Source organism: Somniosus microcephalus, chromosome 11, assembly GCF_052327205.1.
Source record: "Somniosus microcephalus isolate GS21.2 chromosome 11, FLI_Smic_1.0, whole genome shotgun sequence".
In the NCBI taxonomy this organism is placed as follows: domain Eukaryota; kingdom Metazoa; phylum Chordata; class Chondrichthyes; order Squaliformes; family Somniosidae; genus Somniosus; species Somniosus microcephalus.
Window position 1 is genome coordinate 53,220,086 of NC_140997.1, and position 21,818 is coordinate 53,241,903.

A 21,818-nucleotide genomic window follows, 5' to 3' on the forward strand; every position below is an offset into this window, starting at 1 on the left:
GAACAATTGCGCAATTAATTTGTTTTGTGCCTTGACAACAGGATTACACTTTATCTACGTTTTTTAAAGAAACCTTCAATTGTTGCTGATTAAGGAGAACGTGACATATCCCTGGCTCCTTTTGTGACATCCTTAAGTAAACTATAACCTGATCATTCCACGTACTTGAAGATTCAAATGGAAATTATATTAACGACCCTTTTTAGGGGAGGAGTCAGGCCTATCAAGTATGCAATGAATGCACTAGGTGTGCCCTCCACACCATATTAAAATGGGGTGTTGAAACCAGTCTAACTTCAGTAAATTGCTTAGCTCTTTGAGAACTGGAATTTCAAGTATGCCACTGAAAGGGCCCATTAATAGCAAGGAAAGAAATACCAATGGCTAGCTTGGTTATTTGACCGAAAATACTAACACCTATTGGAGTGAAATGACTGCATGCCTGTAGTGAAAGCTGAGTGCAGCTCGCCTTCCATTGTTTTAGGAGGAGTTGAATGAGTGGAACGAGCGTCATAAATCAATGTAATTTCCCCATGCCATAAAGCACTAAATCTCTGCCTGTGTGTTGACTGAAACTCTGACACATGTCCGCATATTTAATAAATGCGGCCATTTAAAACTGAGCTGCAGAGCTTCTTTCATTCCATCAAATTATTAATGAATAACACTCAGCTGGTTCCTGACCAACGCTGAATCTCTGTTGTAGTTTCAAAGGTTTCCATTGTACAGGAAACTCTCGATTTACCGGCACCCAAACAACCGGAAATCTCGGTTAACCGGCAAAATTCAGGAGTAGGTTCAGTTAAGTTTTTCTTCATATTAGTGGCTGTTCCTGGATCTGTGGCTGTGTAATCGGGGGTTTCTGCACTTGTTGCTAAGCAACAGGGACGCTTGGTCTCTGGCCGGTGTTCCTGCAGCTGTTGCTAAGCAACAGGGAAGCCTGGATTTGTTGCTGTGTACGGAGCTCTCGTACCTTTTAACTATAACTCTCTGTAATCCGGATTTTTTGATAAACCGGCACCACGCCGGTCCCGTCGGTGCCGGATAAAAAAGAGTTTCCTGTATTAGGAAATCCAGTCTTGACTAGGTTATAATCAAAATGGTAACCACCCTGTCCAGTATTGTAAATTGACAGGGTAGGAAAAATTGGTGTGGCCACAAGAATCAAACGCAGCGAGTTGTTTAAAAAAAGCTTTGGGGGGGATTGGTACGGGAGGGATTGAAGGGGTCAATCTAACCCGCCCATCGGAAAACTGACGGGATTGGGTGCAATGTCTGTTTTGCACCCCGCCTGATTTTACTCTCCATTGAAGTCGAAGGAGAATAATATTGGGTGGGGTATTAAACCGGCGTTCCACCTGATCCTGTGGCTTTCATGCTCAGCGCGTTGGGTTAAAATTGCCCCCCTCAAGTATTTTCGATAACTAGCCCTTTTACCTTCTGAGTGACATCAGGCAGCTTGGTGTTGTGTACTCTCATCCTTTAGGAACTCTCGTAAAGTGGGACTCATTGGGCTGGATTTTGTGGATGGAGATGAGTTGGAGGCGGGACTGCTGCTTGTCAGGACTATGTCCCGCCTCCATCATCTTCTGGCCAACCAGCGAGATTTTCCCCTGATTGACCTTGTTAAGCCCGCCCTGTGGGCTCAGCAGGCCAATTAGGGGGGAAGTCACTGACAGCGCACGTCAACGTCTGACATGCCATCTGTCAAGACGTCTTGAAAGAAGAAATGTCAGCGTTTGACAGCTCTGTGAAGCCGTCAAACACTGACATTCTCTGTAGTTTGATGAGTCCTTGTGTTCAGAGCTCATCAAACCTTTCTACTTTGTAGATTTCAAATGACTGTTGGTTCAGAGGATCCAGCAGCCAGTCTGTGAAATCGACAAGGAAGATGTCGGGACTCCCGATCCAGAGCGGATGAAGACTGTAGGCAGAAACCAAGGTAAGTGAACATTTTTTAACACTTAACACTCACCTTACATACTTACCACTCCACACTTGCACCCATCACTCACCACTACATCTTACTTTCAGGCCATTCTGACCCCCGCAGACCTCCTATTCGACTCCTCCAACCCGGCGGGGTTCTCCGAGGCCGGGAAGCCTGAAAAGGTGAAATGGGACTAATCCTTTTTTCTGCCTGTTAACTACCTGTTAACAGGCAGTTTAAAGGATTTAATCCCTTTTCCGTCTCGAGGAGACGGGACCCGAAGCAGCACATCTTCCCGCATCCACCTCCATTTTCTGCTACTTTACCGGCAGTCCCACTTCCATACCCGCCTCCTCGGGGCTGAGAAAATCCAGCCCTTACAGTCTGCTGAATGAGGAAGTTTCCATCTCGCCAATCTGGGCTGTATTCAAACCCAATTCTTAAGGGTCACAGGGAGACTGAGCTAATCTACTGTACCATCTAGTTCCTGAGAAAACTGCGGTTTGAAAAATATTTAGTCATGCAAATTCTTAGCATCTTAACAGAACAGTTGCCAAGTTCTCTAAAAGAAAACATTTTCTTATAGCAGGTTAGATGACGAGTGGAATCTCCTAGCACGAAAAAGACCTCTTTGCTTAGCTTTGATGTTCCACAACAGATTTTAACATTGTATCCGTAAAGGTAGCACAGGTTTCTCCAAACATTGTTATAACACTTGAACAGAAGGCTTCTTCATGACTAAGCAAGTGGGTGGAATGAGGCAACTGCAATTTAGCGTAGAAATCAGGTGAAGGGCAGTTAAAAAGGAGCGAATCAATTCTGCTTCCGCTTTGTGGGGATTTTAACGCCGCTGTTTTTGCCGGCGGATGAAGCGCCTGCCTAAATCAGGCAGAAGCCTCATACGCGTATGCCAATCGGGGTCCTATTATGTCAATAGGATTCCGAAGGTGGTCTGGGCTGGACACCTGCCATGATTGCCCTGCCCAGCGAAAGCTGCTCCAAAAACTGAAGAGGCCACAAAAGGTAAGTGTTAAACATTGCTTTGTGGGGCCAGGAAGAGCAAGTGTGCTCCTCCAGGATCCACAAGGAAAGTCTCAGCCTCTGCTGCCCAGAGCTCCTGCCCGCGAGACCCTTCCATTCATCACCCTCGCCACTTACCTTTCAGCCCCTGGGTTACATGGTTTTAGCTGGTGGGCTGCTGGTTGGTGGGACGTAAATGAGGCTCGGGAATTGAAACAGCTCGGGTCTCAAATTGATGGTATTGCGGGGGGCAGAGGCAGGGGGGGTTGATGCTCACCCTGTACCCCACTTGTCCCCAATTAAAAATTCCCCCCAAAGTGCGAGGTAGTAAGGATGACAGTACATTCTAAATTGGGGAGCACTTGGGAGTTTGATGAGGTAAACAAAGGGATTTAAACGCCCAGGCGCATAAGTTAGTAAAAGTTAGCTTGCAGGTGCAAAAACCGATCAAAAAATCTAATGGGTTGCTGGGTTGGCATAGAAAAGTATTACAGCAATTGGGAAGTAAAGGTATTAAGTGATATGGAGAAAAGATTAGGATTAAAACAATAGAGCTGTCATGGTTCACAAGATGGCAGGGTAGGCTTAATGCCTACTCCTGTACCTATATTAATGTTGTTTCACTGGACAGTTAAAACTGAATATTTTATTAGATCCGATGAAAGGAAGCACACCACCATTTTCGTAACTATCCAAAACACTGGGTGGTAAAATTGCCTGACTGCATTCAGCTCTAACTATTGGGAGTCACTAATTCAAATGTTTGGTTGTCATAGTGATTATCACTGCAGCAAAGTCTGGGATTGACCTCATGAGGCTGGAGTCTTCACTACGGATATACTGTTGAGATTACATTGAATAGTCTGTAACCAGATAGGTTTAATGATACTTAAAACCTTGTCAAGCAGGAGTTGTTTTCCTTTAGACTTGTGCTGAACAATAAATTGATTTAGTTACTTTTGCAAAGCAGATAGGATCTGTAAATGCAAATTTGGCTGGTACAGGTTTGTGGCCCAAGAGTAGTTTAACTGGAATGACAGGCCCCTTTGGCAAAAGCAAACCTTGCAACACCTCTTCACCATTGCACAGCACCACCTATTATTGGAACTCCTCCCATTAGCACAAAGGCGACTTGTTTGCTCTAAGAGCCCTAAAGTGATTTAGTTGGATTTTTTTTTAAATGCTGCAAATCTGTCTGAGTGCAGCAGGCATGTTCCAGAACATGTATCCCCATGGGAGAGGGAGCCTGACTAAAACCTCCCACCACTGCCAGCACAAAAGGCACTGTAGTAAAAGCAGTGAAAAACATCCAGGCCTTCTTCGCCTGCCCCATCGGGTAGGGCTGGCAAACTCTGGTTGGACGTCTTCCTGGTGGTTTCGTCACATGACCTCCCAGCGCCCTGCCCCCCAGGCTCCCGCCATTGGTCGCCTGTCATGTCCATCCTCGCGGAGCCCCGCCTTCCGCCTCGATTGATAAGCAACAGGCTCTTCAATACCTGATTGGCTGATTCCTGACTGTCAGTCAAACAGCAAAGCTAATATTTTAATAATGAAAATTGTAGTGTATGAGAGCGCGGGAGACGCCATTTTTGAAGCCGCAGCGGAGAAGAAGGGCGAGCGCGGGAAGAAAGGGAAGCGCGGGAGACGCCATTTTGAGCCAGTCTAACCACACCCAGGGATGCCGAAGAGTGGCAGTGTCACAGCGTTCGACAATGAAGTCGAAGATTGGGCAACATATGTGGAACACATTGGGGCGAATGAAGTGCCAGATGCCAGGAAAGCACTGGTTTTGTTGAATTCCATGGGTGCAAAAACGTATGGCTTACTGCGAGACCTAGTAACCCCAGAGAAGCCAGTGGATAAGGATTTCGAAAGCATAGTGGCAATCCTACAGGACCACTTAAACCCCACACTGCTGCTGATAGCAGAAAGATTTAAGTTTCACAAAAGGAACCAGCATAAAGACGAAAGTAATGCTGAGTATTTAACGGAACTGCACAAGCTATCGAAACACTGCCAGTTTGGAATGGGACTAGCAGATACGTTAAGGGACAAGTTTGTGTGTGGGCTTCAAAGTGAAGGAACCCAGAAACGGCTTCTATCAGAAAAGGATCTTACGCTGGACAAGGCTTTCAGCATGGCAGTATCACACGAAGCAGCCGCACGGGGCGCTGCAGAGATACAACGGAGACCGCAAGAATATGGCACCAATGAAATGTCATATGGAGCAGTGAAATGTTATCGCTGTGGCAGAACAACACACGACCAGAAGGATTGTTGGTTCAAGGACCAAGTGTGCAGACAGTGTGGAAAAGCAGGACACATAGCAAGAGTCTGCAGGTCGGGAAAGAAAACCAGCAGCCAGAAATCTCCACAGGAGAAGTACAAAAAGGTACATAAGGTGACGGAGAGTAGTTCAGATGAACAGAAAAGCGATACAGACTCCGGAAGTAAGGAGCTGGGTTGTCTGAAACTACATAATGTAATCAAAATGGAGGATCACCAAACTATCTGGGTCACGCTCAAGATAGACGGAGTCCAAGTGAAAATGGAATTGGACACAGGATCAGCCCTAACAGTCATAAACCGAAGGGACTACAAGCGGCTATTCTCACATATACCCTTGAGAGATACAGAGATTGTCTTGAAGACGTACATGGGGCAAAAAGTCTACCCCAAAGGAAAAATAAGGGTGAACGTGATATACAACGGTAAGGAAACACCAAAAATGGACCTATATGTATTGCCAGATGGAGGACCACCACTACTAGGACGTGATGGATCCGGAAGATACAGTTAGATTGGCATTCCATACAGGCACTGATGGTAGAGGCCAAAAAGGATGACGACGTCACACCTGGACGAGTGTCAAAAATGCTAACTGACGCACAAGAAGTGTTCCAGGAGGGACTCGGAACACTAAAAGACATAACAGCGACGATCAAAATAGAGGAAAATGCAAGCCCAATGTTTTTTAAGGCCAGACCGGTGCCTTCTGCGATCCGCCCAGCAGTCGAAGCAGAGCTGGAAGGTTTGGAACATTCAGGAGTACTGTCCAAGGTGGACTGGAGCGAGTGGGCTACACCCATCGTTCCTGTAATGAAGAGGTCGTTGAGTAATACGCCTGGGGAACCAAAGAAGGTTCGCATCTGTGGGAACTTTAAGGTGACAGTGAACCTAGTCCTTCACACGGTACAATATCCGCTTCCGCGGATTGAAGATATTTTCGCCTTGCTATGTGGAGGAAAATGCTTCACTAAGATTGATTTGGCCCAGGCGTACCTGCAAAAGGAGGTAGAAGAAGCCTCGAAACAATACCTCACGATCAACACTCACAAAGGTCTCTACCAATACAACCGGCTGGTGTTCGGGGTAGCATCAGCTCCGGCTATTTGGCAAAGGGCAATGGATCAAGTCCTGCAAGGGATTCCAGGGACCCAGTGTTATTTGGACGACATCCTGGTCACGGGCGAAAATGACAGTGATCACCTCGCCAACCTGGAGCAGGTGCTCACTAGATTGAAGGAATATGGGCTACGAGCTAATCGCCACAAATGCGAGTTTTTCCAGAAGCAGATCTCATATTGTGGCCACGTTATTGATGAAGAGGGGTTACATAAGTCCCCTGAAAAGATTGAGGCAGTAGTCAAGGCTCCAGCACCGGAAAATGTGTCACAACTGAGGTCGTTCCTCGGGCTGGTGAACTACTACCATAAGTTCTTACCAAATTTGTCTACAGTATTACACCCACTGAACACCCTACTGCAAACGGGGGTACCATGGAAGTGGAATGACGAATGTAAACGAGCTTTCCAGAAGTGCAAAGAATTGATCACATCAAAAGAGGTGTTGGCTCATTTCAACCCAGCACTACCAATTCGGTTGGCGTGTGATGCATCACCCTATGGTATTGGAGCGGTGCTGTCGCACAAATTCCCAGACGGGTTGGAGAGGCCAGTAGCCTTTGCGTCTCGGTCACTAACCTCAGCCGAGCGCAACTACGCCCAGATTGACAGGGAGGCCCTCAGCCTAGTATGGGAAGTGAAAAAGTTCAACCACTATCTGCACGGGCAGAAGTTCACCTTGCTGACTGACCACCAACCACTTGTCTCCATCTTTAATCCAAAGAAGGGCGTTCCGGTGATGACTGCACAACAGCTACAAAGATGGTCCCTTTTTCTAGGGGCGAACCAATATGAAATAGAGTATAAGGGCACGAAACAGCATGGAAACGCTGATGGGCTATCACGCCTGCCACTGCCTACTGCGGAGGAAGTACCAGCAGTGGACCCTGTCGAAATATTTTATTCAACTATAATTGAACGCTTGCCAGTAACTAACGCGGATATAGAGAAGGAGACCCGAAATGATCCGACACTGTCTCGGGTATATGATTTGACGGTGAAGAGATGGCCAACACATGGCGACTCACTGTTGCCAGCATTCTCATCCAGAAGAGAACAGCTGTCAGTATACCAGGGGACATTGATGTGTGGATCCCGAGTGGTAATTCCACCCAAGTTAAAGGAGAGAGTGCTCAATGAGCTTCATGAAGGCCATCTGGGAGAGGTGAAAATGAATAGCCTTGCTAGGGCTTATGTGTGGTGGCCGGGAATCGATCAACAAATCGAGGACCTAACAAAGAGCTGCTCAGGATGCCAGAAGGTCCAAAATGCACCACCACATGCCCCTCTACACCCATGGGAGTGGCTCTCCTCTCCATGGCAACGGGTGCATATTGATTTTGCTGGTCCATTCATGGACTCAATGTTCTTAATAGCAGTGGATGCGCACTCGAAATGGCCTGAGGTGATCAAAATGTCCTCCACCACTACGGAGAAAACTATTGCAGTCCTACGGACCATTTTTGCCAGGAACGGCTTGCCAGAACAGATTTGCTCTGATAACGGACCACAGTTTGTGTCCGAAGAGTTTCAGAAATGTATGAGAAGGAATGGGGTAAGGCATTACACATCCGCCCCTTATCATCCTGCCACAAATGGATTGGCTGAGAGGTTCGTACAAACCTTTAAAAAGGCCGTAAGGGCCATGTGCGATGACGACATTCCACTGCAGCATAAGGTGGACAATTTCCTGTTAGCCTACAGAAATGCGACACATGCAGTTACCAACCAGACCCCAGCCATGATGTTCTTTAACCGAAGGTTGAGATCTCGTCTGGATTTGCTCAGACCAAATGTACGAAGAAATGTTGAGAATAAGCAATTCCAGCACATCAATGAGAAGCCGACAAGGAGCTTCAATGTAGGACAACCAGTCTTGGCCCGCGACTACCGAACAGAGAAATGGCAACCAGGGACGATATGTACACGGCAGGGGCCACTAATGTACACAGTGGATGTTAGGGAGAACATTGTGAGACGCCATGTTGACCAGATCCTAGCGTCACAGGAATGAGTCAACCCCATGTCTCACGTACCTAGTGATGAACCCGACATACCGGTAGCATCTACCCCAGAAACAGTTGCATCGGAAGCTGATGAACTAACCGACGACAGGGGGCCAGAATCGCCTCCGCACCAAGAACAAGACACTCCAGAAAGGCGCGATCCAGAAAGGATCAGGAAGCCGCCCCAAAGACTGAATCTATAAATGGACTATTTCAGTTAATGTGCATGTTAAAAGTGTTAACTGTTATTTGAATGTTATGGTACTGTTAATCTAAAAGGGGAGGAATTGTAGTGTATGTACCTTTAAGAGAGAACTACTTTTACAGCTCCTGTGTACTGTAGTACTGGCAGTGACCACACCTGTATATAAACCCTGAGTAGGGATCTGTACTGTTAGTTTTTAGACTACCCTCATCCAGTAAACACCTGTTGATTGTTAATCTGCAGTCTCCGTCTATTTATTGAAGAACACCATACCTTAAGATTCACGGATTTAACAAAAATGTTAAAAGAAAATGAGAAAACCACACAATTTTTAAAAATTGGCTCTGTGATTTTTCTCCCGGGTGTTGCCCGTGGCAGTATCCAGGAGATTAATCTTTGATTCCTGGAGTCTCCAGGACAGTCTTTGAGGGTTGGCAACCCTACTATCAGGTGAAGCGGAGCACGTGAGGACCTATGAGGGGGCAAGAGATAGGTAAGCATTTAGTTTGTGAAATCAACAAATTTGCCACTGCAGTACTGATATCTGATTAGTCAGTACCTGCTCTAGACCCCATCACTTGCATTCCTTTATTAAATATTGTTCATCATTACCATATATTTGCTCCGAGTTATCTGGAATATAGTTATGGAGAAATCACTTTGACATTTATGCTAGTTTCTGCGCCGATCTTGCCGATGGAAACTTACTCCAGAATTTCCTGTGGAGCTCATTTGCCTATGCTGGAATGTAAAAACCGGTGTAAAACTAGCGCGAATGCAGCGCAACCAACAGCGAGAGAGCTGCTGTCTTCTGCCATGGCTCGCTCGCGGAGCCTTTTGCCTTTGCTGCTCCTTTTCCTCGTATTATTATCCAGATCCCATTGGGAAGGCCATTCCATCTGCTTATTCCTCTTGAACTCATGGGGTTTGCGGGCGGGGAATAGGGCTCATAAAAATTTCAGGTGCGCTGAGGCTGACAGCACTTTGGGTAATTATAGTGCAGTTCTCAATAAGAAAAATTCAAAAAATGAAAGAAAGCCGTTATCAAACTGTTACTATCAGGTGACTTTGGGCCATGCTGCGCATACATTTTTGGCCGTAAATCTACGCCAGTGGATTATTTGCATAAATTCAGGAAATTGGCGTGAGCTGGTCTTTTGCATGGGGGCGGAGCTATGTAAATGAGTGGCAGTAGGTTTCGGCAGATGTACAGTATCTCTAAAGCCGCGCAAACAATTGAGGAAATTCGAGCCTGGCAATATTTCAGTTATACACGAATTTCCTCGTAAAAATGCCCTAATGCCACGCTTACTGTAGTTACAACAACAATCTGCATTTACATAGCGCCTTTAACCTAGTAAAATGTCCCAAGACGCTTCACAGGAACATTATCAAACAAAATTTGACACCGAGCCATATAAGGAGATATTGGGGCAGATGAGGTAGGTGTTAAGGAGCCTCTTAAAGGAGGAGAAAGAGGTAGAGAGGTGGAGAGGGTTAGGGAGGGAATTCCAGAGCTGAGGGCCTTGGCAGCTGAAGGCACGGCCACCTAGGCCAATATCTCTTCAACAGGGACAGGTGCTTGATCGAATTTTTCTCTCCTGCTAAGTGGAAAAACCTTGCTGCCTTGCAACAATCCAGCTTGTGTCTCACTCCTCCAACTGAGGAAGGCAGTTTCAAGTATCTATCAATTTATCGATCTATGTTTATTTGCAACACAAGTGGATTGCACCAGATTCCTGATTGTCCGCCTTGAAGGGCAAGACACACCCAGCAGTGTGTCTGGAATGTGTAATTTGATCTTGCCTGCTGTAGAGTGCTCTGCAAAGTATAATTTGATCCAGCCTTGTCAGACAGTTTAGAGAAAGTGGAGTTGTAGTTAGCTTTGTGAAGATCCTCTGTTATCTTGTAGGAATCAACGGATTCCAATCTAAATCACTGAGGTCGAGGCAGTTCAGTAAATTAACCGAATTTAATTAAACTGGTGAACAAAACAAAAACATGCAGGAGCAACAGCAAACAGGTCTACACAGTAACTAGTTCCGCGAGGTCTGAACTCAGAACCTCCCACCTCTGACGTCATGACGTCATCACGTTTCCCGCCACCCGGGGCACCACGTGACCAACGTGATGACGTCATCGCGTTGTTTCAGGGTTTTTACAGAAAGCATGTTTACACTCAGCAAACGGACATAGGTGCTGTAACATTGCTTTAAAGACAGTTATTCATTTGTACAGGAGTTCATTGGTGGTTTTACCACATGCGCCCCCCCAGAAGTGTCTTTAATCATCAAAGTCAATCGCCGAGGAGGTCGGACAATCCTGTCGGAGCGACTCCGATATTCCCGGAGAGGAATGGATGGTGCAGGAGAGGAGCTGGGCCGTGGGGCCGATGGGCCAGGCGTAGCGGCCGGTTGTCCACGACGCGGCGGTTGCGCTGTTTCGACTGGCTGGCCGAGGTCCAGGTGTGCAGCCTTGAGGCGGTCCACGGAAATGTAGTCAGGCGTCCCGCCGACGTCTACCAGAAAACTCTTGGCGCCCGCCTTCAGTACCCGGAAGGGGCCCGTGTATGGAGGCATGAGGGGACTACGGTGGGCATCGTGCCGTACAAAAACGAATTTAGCCCTCATGAGTGTTGGCGGAACATGTGACGCAGGCAGTCCATGCTGTGAAGTCGGAATGGGCCGGAAAGCGTGAGCCGCGGCTCGGTGAGCCTTCAGCTGTTCAGTGGCGGACCACGGACGCGTCAGCGACGGGAGAAACTTGCCGGGGACCCTGAGCGGCTGGCCGTAGACCAATTCGGCGGCCGACGCCTACAGGTCCTCTTTAGGCGTCGTGCACAACCCGAGCATTACCCATGGCAACTTATCCATCCACGCGGTCCCTTGGAGGGTGGCCCGCAGCGATGCCTTCAGAGAACGATGGAAGCGTTCGCATAACCCATTGGCTTGCGGGTGGTAAGCCGTGGTGCGATGGAGCTTGGCGCCCAATTCTGAAGCCACGGCGTTCCACAATCTAGTATTATGCAATTGTAATTATAGTTGCCCTTGGCTGGTAATGTAAAAGACTTTATACTTGTGGGTTTGGGGCATGAGTATAATGCACCAGCACTTTTTTGCAAGGCGGGACTTATTTCTACCAGGTTTCTGTCCTGTAATGGCTGCATTGATGTTGCTGTTTGGGTCTGGAGTCTTTCATTTTTGTGCTTCACGCTGCTGTGAGGAGGTCATTGTGGCTCCAGACTCCAGGCTTGGCATTGTGCTTTGGCAGGCCCCACTTCCGGTTTCCTCGTGCGCGAACCATCAAGTGCGCATGCGCAGTACCAAAATGGTCTTCAGGCGCCCCAAACGGGGGCGCATGTGCAGAAGGGCGGTTAGACCTTGCAAATAATCACTCTGGACAGATTTTCATTAGGAGGTTACCTTTGTTTATATTACAGGTAACAATGAGGGTTTTAATGAATGCCCTGTGTGCACTATGCAATATAAACTTTAACTATACAAACATTGTTGATGTTGACATTATAACGTTGACATGATATTGTCCACAAAGAAGAAACCAAATGGCTAATTGATTTCAGTAGCGCCTCACGAGTGAAACATCAACAACTCATATAATGACCTTTTAATACTATATTAAAACTAGCTTTTTTTAAAGCATCTGTCTAGTCTAGAATTAATAAAAACACATCGCTCAATGGCACTATGGTATGAATTACCTCCTAGAAAGAAATTATATAGGAAATAGTCCTTCTTTTCTTTCCTCCCCTCTTAATTATCACTATCCAATCCATTGTAGTCATGTAGGAAAGCTAGGATCCGCAGGTAGCACAGGTTTAATTTCTCTTAAGTTTTTATTCCTGATACAAAGGTTTTTCCAGCAACCCACAGGATCTCGTCCCATTAACAGCGATGTCTTCTGAAGTTTAGTCCCCCCTCTAATGCTTCAGCTTTCATTTAATTAAAATCCACAACCGCAATAATGCAATTATGCCATCATTATTCCCTCTACATTTGTATTTTAATAGAATTAAATTAAACTGACAGAATAGTGTTAGAGTTTTAAGGTACATATGTGTATATGTGGATGTGTGTATGGAACTCCATTCTTGCCAGATGTTTGAATTTAATTTGGACTATCCAGATTTTCTGAATGAACCTAAAATTTTGGGGAGCTGTGTTTTCCAAAAATGTTAAAAAATTGTCTGAACAAGTCTATTCAAGGGAAGCCCAAGGTGAAAGGCCAAAGGCAATAGTGCAGGATTATCACTAGGGTTATAACAGAACTAATAGAAGACGAGACAAATCAGAAAGTAGTGATTAGGTGACATCGAGCTTTGGTGTTAAAAGCCTGAAGGTTGTTGGAGGAAGATGAAGGAAATAAGGAGGTCTATGGTTCTGAAGTAATGAGAAAGAATGAATTGGAGTCAGAGATTGTGAGGAGTCTTGATTTCAACACTGTGGGGTTGTGGGGAGAAAGAAGACTTTGTAGGACGACATATTGGATCTTAGAAGGACTGAGCGAGGAACGTTCAGAAGACCATAATAGTATCAAAGAAAGAGATGGGTTAAAGGGGAAGGGGAAATCCCATATCACATAGAATACTAGCACAAGAGTTAATAAGAGTCTCCCAGATAGGAAATGAGTATTTAAGTCTTGGCTAAACTTGGGCTTTATAGAGAGCTCACAAAGATGAGGGAGGCCATGTAGCCCATCTAACTTATCCTTCGACAGAAACCTATGATTTACCCCCATCACAGCATCTAACTGTCTTTTGAACGACTCTTGCGTTTTTGCCTCCACTATCCTAGGCTATACCAGATATTAATCACTCTGAATTAATGCTTCCTGATGTCAGTCCTTTCACCAGTTTATACAACAACAACCTGTATTTATATAGCACCTTTAATGTGGTAAAACGTTCCAAGGTGCTTCACAGGAGTGTTATGAAACAAAATTTGTCACCGAGCCACATAAGGTGATATTGGGGCAGGTGAACAAAAGCTTGGTCAAAGCAGTAGGTTTTAAGGAACGTCTTTAAAGGATGATGTGGAGATGCCGGAGTTGGACTGGGGTGGACAAATGTAAGAAGTCACACAACACCAGGTTATAGTCCAACAGTTTTATTTGAAATCACAAGCTTTCGGAGTTGTCGTTGGCTTGTTCTCTCTACACAGATGCGGCCGGACCTGCTGTGATTTCCAGCAAAAAAAAATGTTTTTTTGTCTGTTTTTTGTTTTTCATACAGACCCCAGCATCTGCAACATTTGACCCCTTGTGACCCCACCTCATTGTTCTTTGATGTAATGTTTTCCTGACTAACCTGTTTGGACACCATTCACACCTTTGATCGCTGTGATTATCTCTCTGCCGAGGTGTGATAAATGGCAGTTAGAAAGATTACCTGTAATCATCTGGCATTATTCTCTGACTATATAAGCTGTGTCTTTATGCATCTCTCCACTTCACCTGCCGAAGGAGCAGCGCTCCGAAAGCTTGTGATTTCAAATAAAACTGTTGGACTATAACCTGGTGTTGTGTGACTTCTTACATTTAAAGGATGAAAGAGAGGCAGAGAGGTTTAGGGAGGAAATTCCAAAGCTTAGGCATCTGAAGGCACGGCCGCCAATGATGCAGTGATTAAAATTGGGGATGTTCAAGAGGCCAGAATTGGAGCAGCGCAGAGATCTCAGAGAGTTGTAGGGCGAGGCCTTGGAGGGATTTAAAACAAGGATAAGAATTTTAAAATTGGAGCGTTGCTTAACTGGGAGCCAATATAGGTCAGCAAGCACAGGGGTGATGGATGAATGGGACTTGGCGTGAGTTAGGACATGGGCAGCAGAGTTTTGGATGACCTCAAGTTTACGGAGGGTAGAAAGTGGGAGGCCAGCCAGGAGTGCGTTGGAATAGTCAAGTCTAGAGGTAACAAAGGCATGGATGAGGGTTTCAGCAGCAGATGAGCTGAGGCAGGGGCAGAGTTGGGCAATGTTACAGAGGTGGAAATAGGTGGTCTTGGTGATGACCTATGTTCCTATGTCCAGCAGTCATGGTTTAACGTGAAAGAGTGTTCAGGATTAACCTTTTCTATTTCATTTAGTAACTTGTATATCTTCTATCTATATATATAAATCGGTATGTCTCTCTGTCTGTCTCTCTGTCCGGCTATACAATCAAAAGTTATAGAGCCTACCTACACGTATGTTATATCGAAAGAAAGCTTATCGTTAGGGGACTCTCGTAGGTGTATTACATTTTTCGTCAGACAAAAATTGTTTGGACAGTATACAAAAAACGTTCAAAAAGCCTCAAAAATCCACTCATTAGCGGTTGACCAATCCTACCTCTCATTACCGTTGAGTGACGTGCTGCTTCACCAATCCTACAGTTCACTCATCTGACGGTTGACCAATCAGTGCGTCATGGGCAGGTCCTAATCCTCCAGTCTCCCTAAACTTCGCCGCCATTTTTTCCATCCCCACAGGGACAGCAGCAGCAAAACAAACACTCACATTGCAGCTCCCGATCCCGCCCCGCCGGAGCCGCAGGTAAGTTGTGCTCACTAGGGCCGTGCCTCGCAACCGCTCGGCCCGACACACACAGCGATCGGGGGAGGGGCAGCGGCCGGCCATCAGCCGCGCAATCCGCGGGGGAGCTCAGCTCGGGTGCATCTCGGCCCGACAGCCCGGCCGCGCCTCAAGCGCTAGGCCCCGCACGGCTGCTATCACAACGGCACCCGGGCCTAAAACATAAGAACATAAGAAATAGGAGCAGGAGTAGGCCAATCGGCCCCTCGAGCCTGCTCCGCCATTCAATAAGATTATGGCTGATCTGATCCTAACCGCCAATCCACTACCACAGAACCATCTCCTGAATCTAACAGAATTAGACACACGAAATAGGAGCAGGATCAGGCTACATGGCCTCTGGGCCCGCTCTGCTACCCACAGGGCCATGACCAATCCGAACCTAGACTCATGTCCAAATTCCTGCCCGCTCCCCGTAACCCTTAATTCCCTTTACTTCTAGGAAACTGTCTATTTCTGTTTTAAATTTATGTAATGATGTAGCTTCTACAGCTTTTTGGGGCAGCATATTCCATGGACCTACCACCCTCTGAGTGAAGTAGTTCCTCCTCAGGCGCTACGCAGGGAGAGGGGAGGGAGGGGGAGGGGAGGGAGGGAGAGGACAGCACAGGGAGCGGGGAAGAGGGAGACAGAGGGGGGACAGACAGGGGCAGGGAGACCGCGCGCCCCAAAATTGCCCTGGCAACGCCGGGCACCCCCTGCTAGTATAAGTATATAAGGGCCTAGAAATTCGGTTGGGTTAGCGCCCAATTAGGGGCGTTGGAGTGGCTTGCGCCGGCGGTATCGTTGCGCCCGAAATTGCGATGGGCCCTAACATCGGCGTTACCCGGTAGCGCTGCGCCGGCACCGATGACGTCATCGGTGTGCGCAGCGCCCCGGTTGCAGTGGTAATCCGGCCCGATGGCCAAATTCAGTTGCGGCCGCCTCGCCCGTGGCAGCCGCAAACAACGATTGTGGAACGGGATGTTGCAGCACCGTAAGGCCGGCGCATAAAGGTGGAGCGGCGGCCGGCCGCTTTCCCGGCGGCCGCCTGCCCGCACCTCCCTCCCCGGACTCCTGCACCACCCCCCCGCGGCACTGATGTGTGTGTCCCGCGAGCCCGGCACTTCTCCGAGGTGCCGGGCTCATTTGTCGGGGGAATCCACCGGTCAGCTGTCGGCTGCACGCAGCTCCTCCTTAAGCGAAGGAGGAGGCCTGCAGTACCCCAGCCTGCCGCACCGCATCGGGTGCCGCAGCGGGGGATTAGCGCCTGAAACCTGCATTCAACGCCCATAGCGAGGCGCTAAAACCCTCCATTAGCGCCCGCCGCCGTCTGGGCCCGGGGCAACTGAATTTTAGGCAGGCGCAGCGGCAATTATGGCGGGCGCAAAATTTCGGGCGCTAAAGCCCTGGCGGACTCAAACCGAATTTCTAGGCCAAGGTCTCCTCTCATTTGCTTCCTTTCAAAATGGAAGAGTTAAAGTTCTCTGACACTAGGGATTAGCCTCATTTCTCTGCACTAGTTCCCAGGCTTAGATGTTTCCCTTATGCCTCTGTGAACACAGAGTCTAAGGTGCGGCTTCAGCATGACAGACTCGGACTTATACTTTACTGATTTGACAATAAATCTACATTCTGTTTGCTTTAATTGCTGCCCTGCAAGATTTGGGCAAGGTCAGTGTTGAATCCATCATCACTGCCAGATCTCTTTCAGACTTTGAGGTCAACATTATCCATTAAGTACGTCTACTACTTTTTTTGTTCTAATGTGTAAGATCCTGCACTTACCTTCTGTAAACTCTTTGTCAGGCTCTGCAGCTCCCCGCTCTGCCACCCCCCTCCCCCAACCCCGCCTCCCACATATTTACTCATATCATCTGGCAGTTAAGAACTGTTGTGGAGACATGTAATATTTGGCACAATTGAGGAAACCAAGCTTTTTGGAGGCAGCTTTAAAAATGGAGGAATTTGGGAAGTTCTAGTTGAGTTCAGAGGACAAGTGACGTTAGGAACTTTGATAGATGAAAAAGGACTAAGGCTGGGGACATCAAAGGTAAGAGGTGATAGCTGTTGATTAATCTGTGAGAAGCTTGAAGAAACTTTAAAGTATTGAAAGAAACAAAAGGAGCTATGACTAAAGTTCAAACAACTGTTTGATGGGGGAGGGGAGGGTGTGGCCATCTCGACTCTCCTGAATCAGGAGAGCTATACACCATGTATCTCCCCTGTTGATGAATCCTCAACTCTGATTCAGTGCCCAGATTCTTGTTCAAATGTTGCCAAGTATGCGGCTGTATTTTCCATTTGAGACTGTGCCGTCCTAATTAGCCGTTGCAAAATTTCCAAACCTTCTTTGCAGTTCAAATCCAGTAAACAGACAACTCTGAATCACATAACGATAGCAAAATACTGCAGATGCTGGAAATCCGAAATAACAACAGAAAATGCTGGAAAAACTCAGCAGGCCAGGCAACATCCGTGCTTCCGACATGTCTTCCTTTTTCCTCAACCGAGGATTCCCGTCTACCGTGGTTGACACGGCCCTCGACCGTGTCCGTTCTATCTCCCGCACTTCTGCCCTCACCCCTGCCCCTCCCTCCCGGAACCACGATAGAGTTCCCCTTGTCCTCACCTTTCACCCCACTAGCCTCCACATTCAATGGATCACCTCCGCCATTTCCGCTACCTCCAAAGTGATCCCACCACCAAACGCATCTTCCCCTCCCCATCCCTTTCAGTATTCCGTAGGGACCGCTCTCTCCGAGACACCCTAGTCCACTCCTCTATCACCCCCAGCACCCCTTCCCCTTCGCCTGGCACCTTCCCGTGCAAGCGCAGGAGATGTAACACCTGCCCCTATACCTCCCCCTTCCCACTGTCCAGGACCCCAAACACCCCTTCCAGGTGAAACAGTGATTTACTTGTACTTCTTGCAATCTAGTATACTGTATTCGCTGCTCACGATGCAGTCTCCTCTACATTGGGGAGACCAAACGCAGATTGGGTGACCGCTTTGCGGAACACCTCCGTTCAGTCTGTAAGGGTGACCCTGAGCTTCCGGTCGCCTGTCATTTCAATTCACCGCTCCATTCCCACTCAGACCTCACTGTACTCGAACTCTTGCATTGTTCCACGGAAGCTCAACGTAAACTCGAGGAACAGCACCTCATCTTCCGATTAGGCACTTTGCAGCCTTCCGGACTCAATATCGAGTTCAACAATTTCAGATCATAACCTCGGCCCCTATTACATTTGTACTTACATTTTTTATCCACCCGTTTGTTTTGGTTTCTCCCTCCCCCCCCTTTCCTTTTTTTTTTCTCTCCCACATGGCAGCTGTCTCTCATTCTGCCAGAACATTTCACACCTAATCTGAGCTGTCTTTTGTCTCCAGTAGTCCTATCACCATCTCGTCTTGTTTTGAATACCTCTTAATGTCTCTTCACTTCTTTTGTTCTCTCGCAGCCCTGCCTTTCGATCTATTTCATTTCCTTTCCAGTTTTGAAAAAGGGTTAGACCCGAAACGTTGACTCTAATTTCTCTCCACGGATGTTGCCTGGCCTACTGAGTTTTTCCAGCATTTTCTGTTGTTAACTCTGAATCACTGCCCAGTTAGTCAGGTATCCTGGACCACTGCTCGGAAGTTGTACTTAGAAACCAAGAAGCTTGCTGATTTCCTTTTAAACACCTACAACACATAAAAACATAAGAACATAAGAAATAGGAGCAGGAGTAGGCCATATGGCCCCTCGAGCCTGCTCCGCCATTCAATAACCCTTGATTCCCCAAGAGTCCAAAACTCTATCTATCTCAGCCTTGAATATACTCAAAGACTCAGCATTTACAGCCCTCTGGGGCAGAGATTTCCAAAGATTCACAACCCTCTGAGTGAAGAAATTCCTCCTCATCTCAGTCTTAAATGGCCTACCCCTTATCCTGAGACTATGCCCCCTAGTTCTAGACACTCCAGCCAGGGGAAACAACCTCTCAGCATTTACCCTGCCAATCACCTTCAGAATCTTATGTTTCAATGAGGTCACCTCTCATTCTTCTAAACTCCAGAGAGTATAGGCCCATTCTACACAATCTCTCATCATAGGACAGCCCTCTCATCCCAGGAATCAATCTAGTGAACCTTCGTTGCACCGCCTCCAAAGCAAGTATATCCTACCTTAGATAAGGAAAACACTTGCTGCAAGAACTTTCAATTTTGAAAATGTGTGTTTATATTTTCAGACATATTGGCTGAATTGGGAAGTAATCAGTCAGGAAACAATGCATTTGATACTAAATCAGTCAGGATTTTGATTCCAGTGATTCAGTGCAATATGCAGTTCAGTGCCCTATTTATAGGATTCTAGATGAGTTTGGTAATTTCTGGGGAACACATAGATGAAGCCATTGTGTTAGTGTCAACCATCAGTACTACTGGGAGTTGGTCACAGAATATACAAGCACACGTGTGCAGTTTAGCAGCCCAGTGGTTGGGAAGTCTGCTATGTTGGTGTCAAATAACTACTAGTTCAGTACAATTATCTTCCAGTAAGTGCCTACACAAAGCCGGTACTAATTCTTTTGTGAAACTGAGAAAATGCAGTAATGGGTTAGAACTTCTGGGTCAGGGCTCCATAGATTGTATAATGTCTGTGATCTCCATGTTGCTTCCTGTTTGTAGAATATATTTTCCTCTTTACTTCCAAACACCTTCATTAAAAGAAGTTGCCAGAAATGTCTTTGTTTGAAAGTGTTTTTACTGGAGAATGGGTTTCGAATTTTGAATTTCATTTGTGGTGCTTGGGATCGAGGGGTGGGGATCAGAAACCTCTGCCAGTGCCACTCTGAATCTAGCCATCAGCAGATTCACAGGAGTAATGGAGTGACCTGCTTTTCTCACTTGTTCCCCCAACCCTCCCACCCCCACGATGGTGAAGTATAAGGGTCCTGCCGAGCACTTCCCATCAATCGAGGATAGTTAGCACAGCCAACTGGGGTAGCAATACATCACTTCAGTTTGAATTTTATTTCCCCCCTGAAAACAACAACAACTTGCATTTAATAAAATGTCCCATGGTGCTTCACAGGAGCAATTATCAAACAAAATTTGACACTGTGGCACATAAGGAGATATTAGGACAGGTGACCAAAGGCTTGGTCAAAGATGTAGGTTTTAAGGAGCATCTTAAAGGTGGAGAGTGAGAGCCGGAGAGGTTTAGGGAGGGAAAGGCAGGGAAAGCTGCTTGGTGAAGTTTTGGAGGAGTGGGTGTGAGGGAAAAAGAACAAAAGAGAAGGAATTGGCGGTCCTGTATTGGAAGCAAATTGGAAAGTGATAATAAAACAGAAATACACTGTGTGCAAGCGTCCGATGATGTGCCTGGAAAGTAATTGAACATGTTCAAATTTGTTGTTTCCAGTATAATGGAATAGTTCCCTTCATCTGTTACAGAAAGGTGCCTTCAAAGCTCACACAACTGATTGAACAACTGCAACAGAATGCAGATCACGTGGAGAAGAACATCTACAAGATTGAGGAAAGCCTGCTTCAGGTAAGTTTGAATTGGCTGCAAACAGCAGTTGCTTGAATGACTATCTGGCTTCTTTCCTAAATCAGATTCTCCCTGTCTACAGTTTTCACAGGTTACACCCAGTTTTAAAATCTTGTGTTGGCGTGGGTGTGTGTGGTTGTGTGTTTTTTTTCTCTCTCATTATCTCGCAGATATTTCCAGGGGAAACCCCACCCTGTATTATATTGTTTCTAACACCGTGAGGTGCTTGGAGAGTACTGGTTGTATTGATTTTAAAGCTTTAGCTTTTTTCCACCCACTTGCTTGTCACTATCAGGTCAGTTTCATAATTTAAAAATGAGTCAACCAATACTATGCAAATGATGCATGTGCTGATTTAAAGTTAACCCTATTATCATTTCAATAATTCTTTAGGGAGTAGCTGAAGTACAAATTCCAACTATTTCACAATGATGTGATTCATTTTCTTTGGGTGTGCATTTGGGCAAAATTCTTTTGTTGCTATTTTAGCAAAAGCAGTTGTTTATTCACTTGTTTTAAGCAAGTTAATGGCCCTGAAATTAGGATCGGGAGCTTGCCGCGCGTGCAAGCCCCCGATGTGCACTCACCCTGCGCGCCGACATCTGAAGCCCGGGCCTGCTTGCATTTCCTGTCACTGGCCCGGTTCACATGTCGGCGCGATCTGCTTACCTGATCCAGCGGCGTAGTTAGTGCGATGTGCCGGCTGGGATCAGGTGAGCACTGTGCAGAACATAAGAACATAAGAACATAAGAAATAGGAGCAGGAGTAGGCCAATCGGCCCCTCGAGCCTGCTCCACCATTCAATAAGATCATGGCTGATCTGATCCTAACCTCAAATCTTCTATCACTCTCCATCCCACCCGAACCCATGTGATCTCCCGGGAGAGGCGAAAAACCAGGTTAAAAACCCAGTGGCCAATTTGGGAGAAAAAATCTGGGAAATTGGGGGTAATATTCTGGCATGGATAGAGGATTGGCTATCTAACAGAAGGCAGAGAGTTGGGATAAATGGTTCATTCTCAGACTGGCAATCAGTAACTAGTGGTGTTCCGCAGGGGTCAGTGCTGGGTCCCCAACTCTTTACAATCTATATTAACGATTTGGAGGAGGGGACCGAGTGTAACATATCAAAGTTTGCAGATGATA

General features: G+C 46.7%; 1 protein-coding gene across 1 annotated transcript in view; it reads left to right on the forward strand.

Moving 5' to 3' along the window:
- Nucleotides 1–21,818, forward strand: part of ppl (periplakin) — a 90,925-nt gene that overhangs the window by 11,691 nt on the left and 57,416 nt on the right. Inside the window, exon 2 of the mRNA XM_086000650.1 lies at nt 20,572–20,671. Coding sequence (XP_085856776.1) covers nt 20,572–20,671 — 100 coding nt within the window. The remainder of the gene's footprint in view (nt 1–20,571; nt 20,672–21,818) is intronic.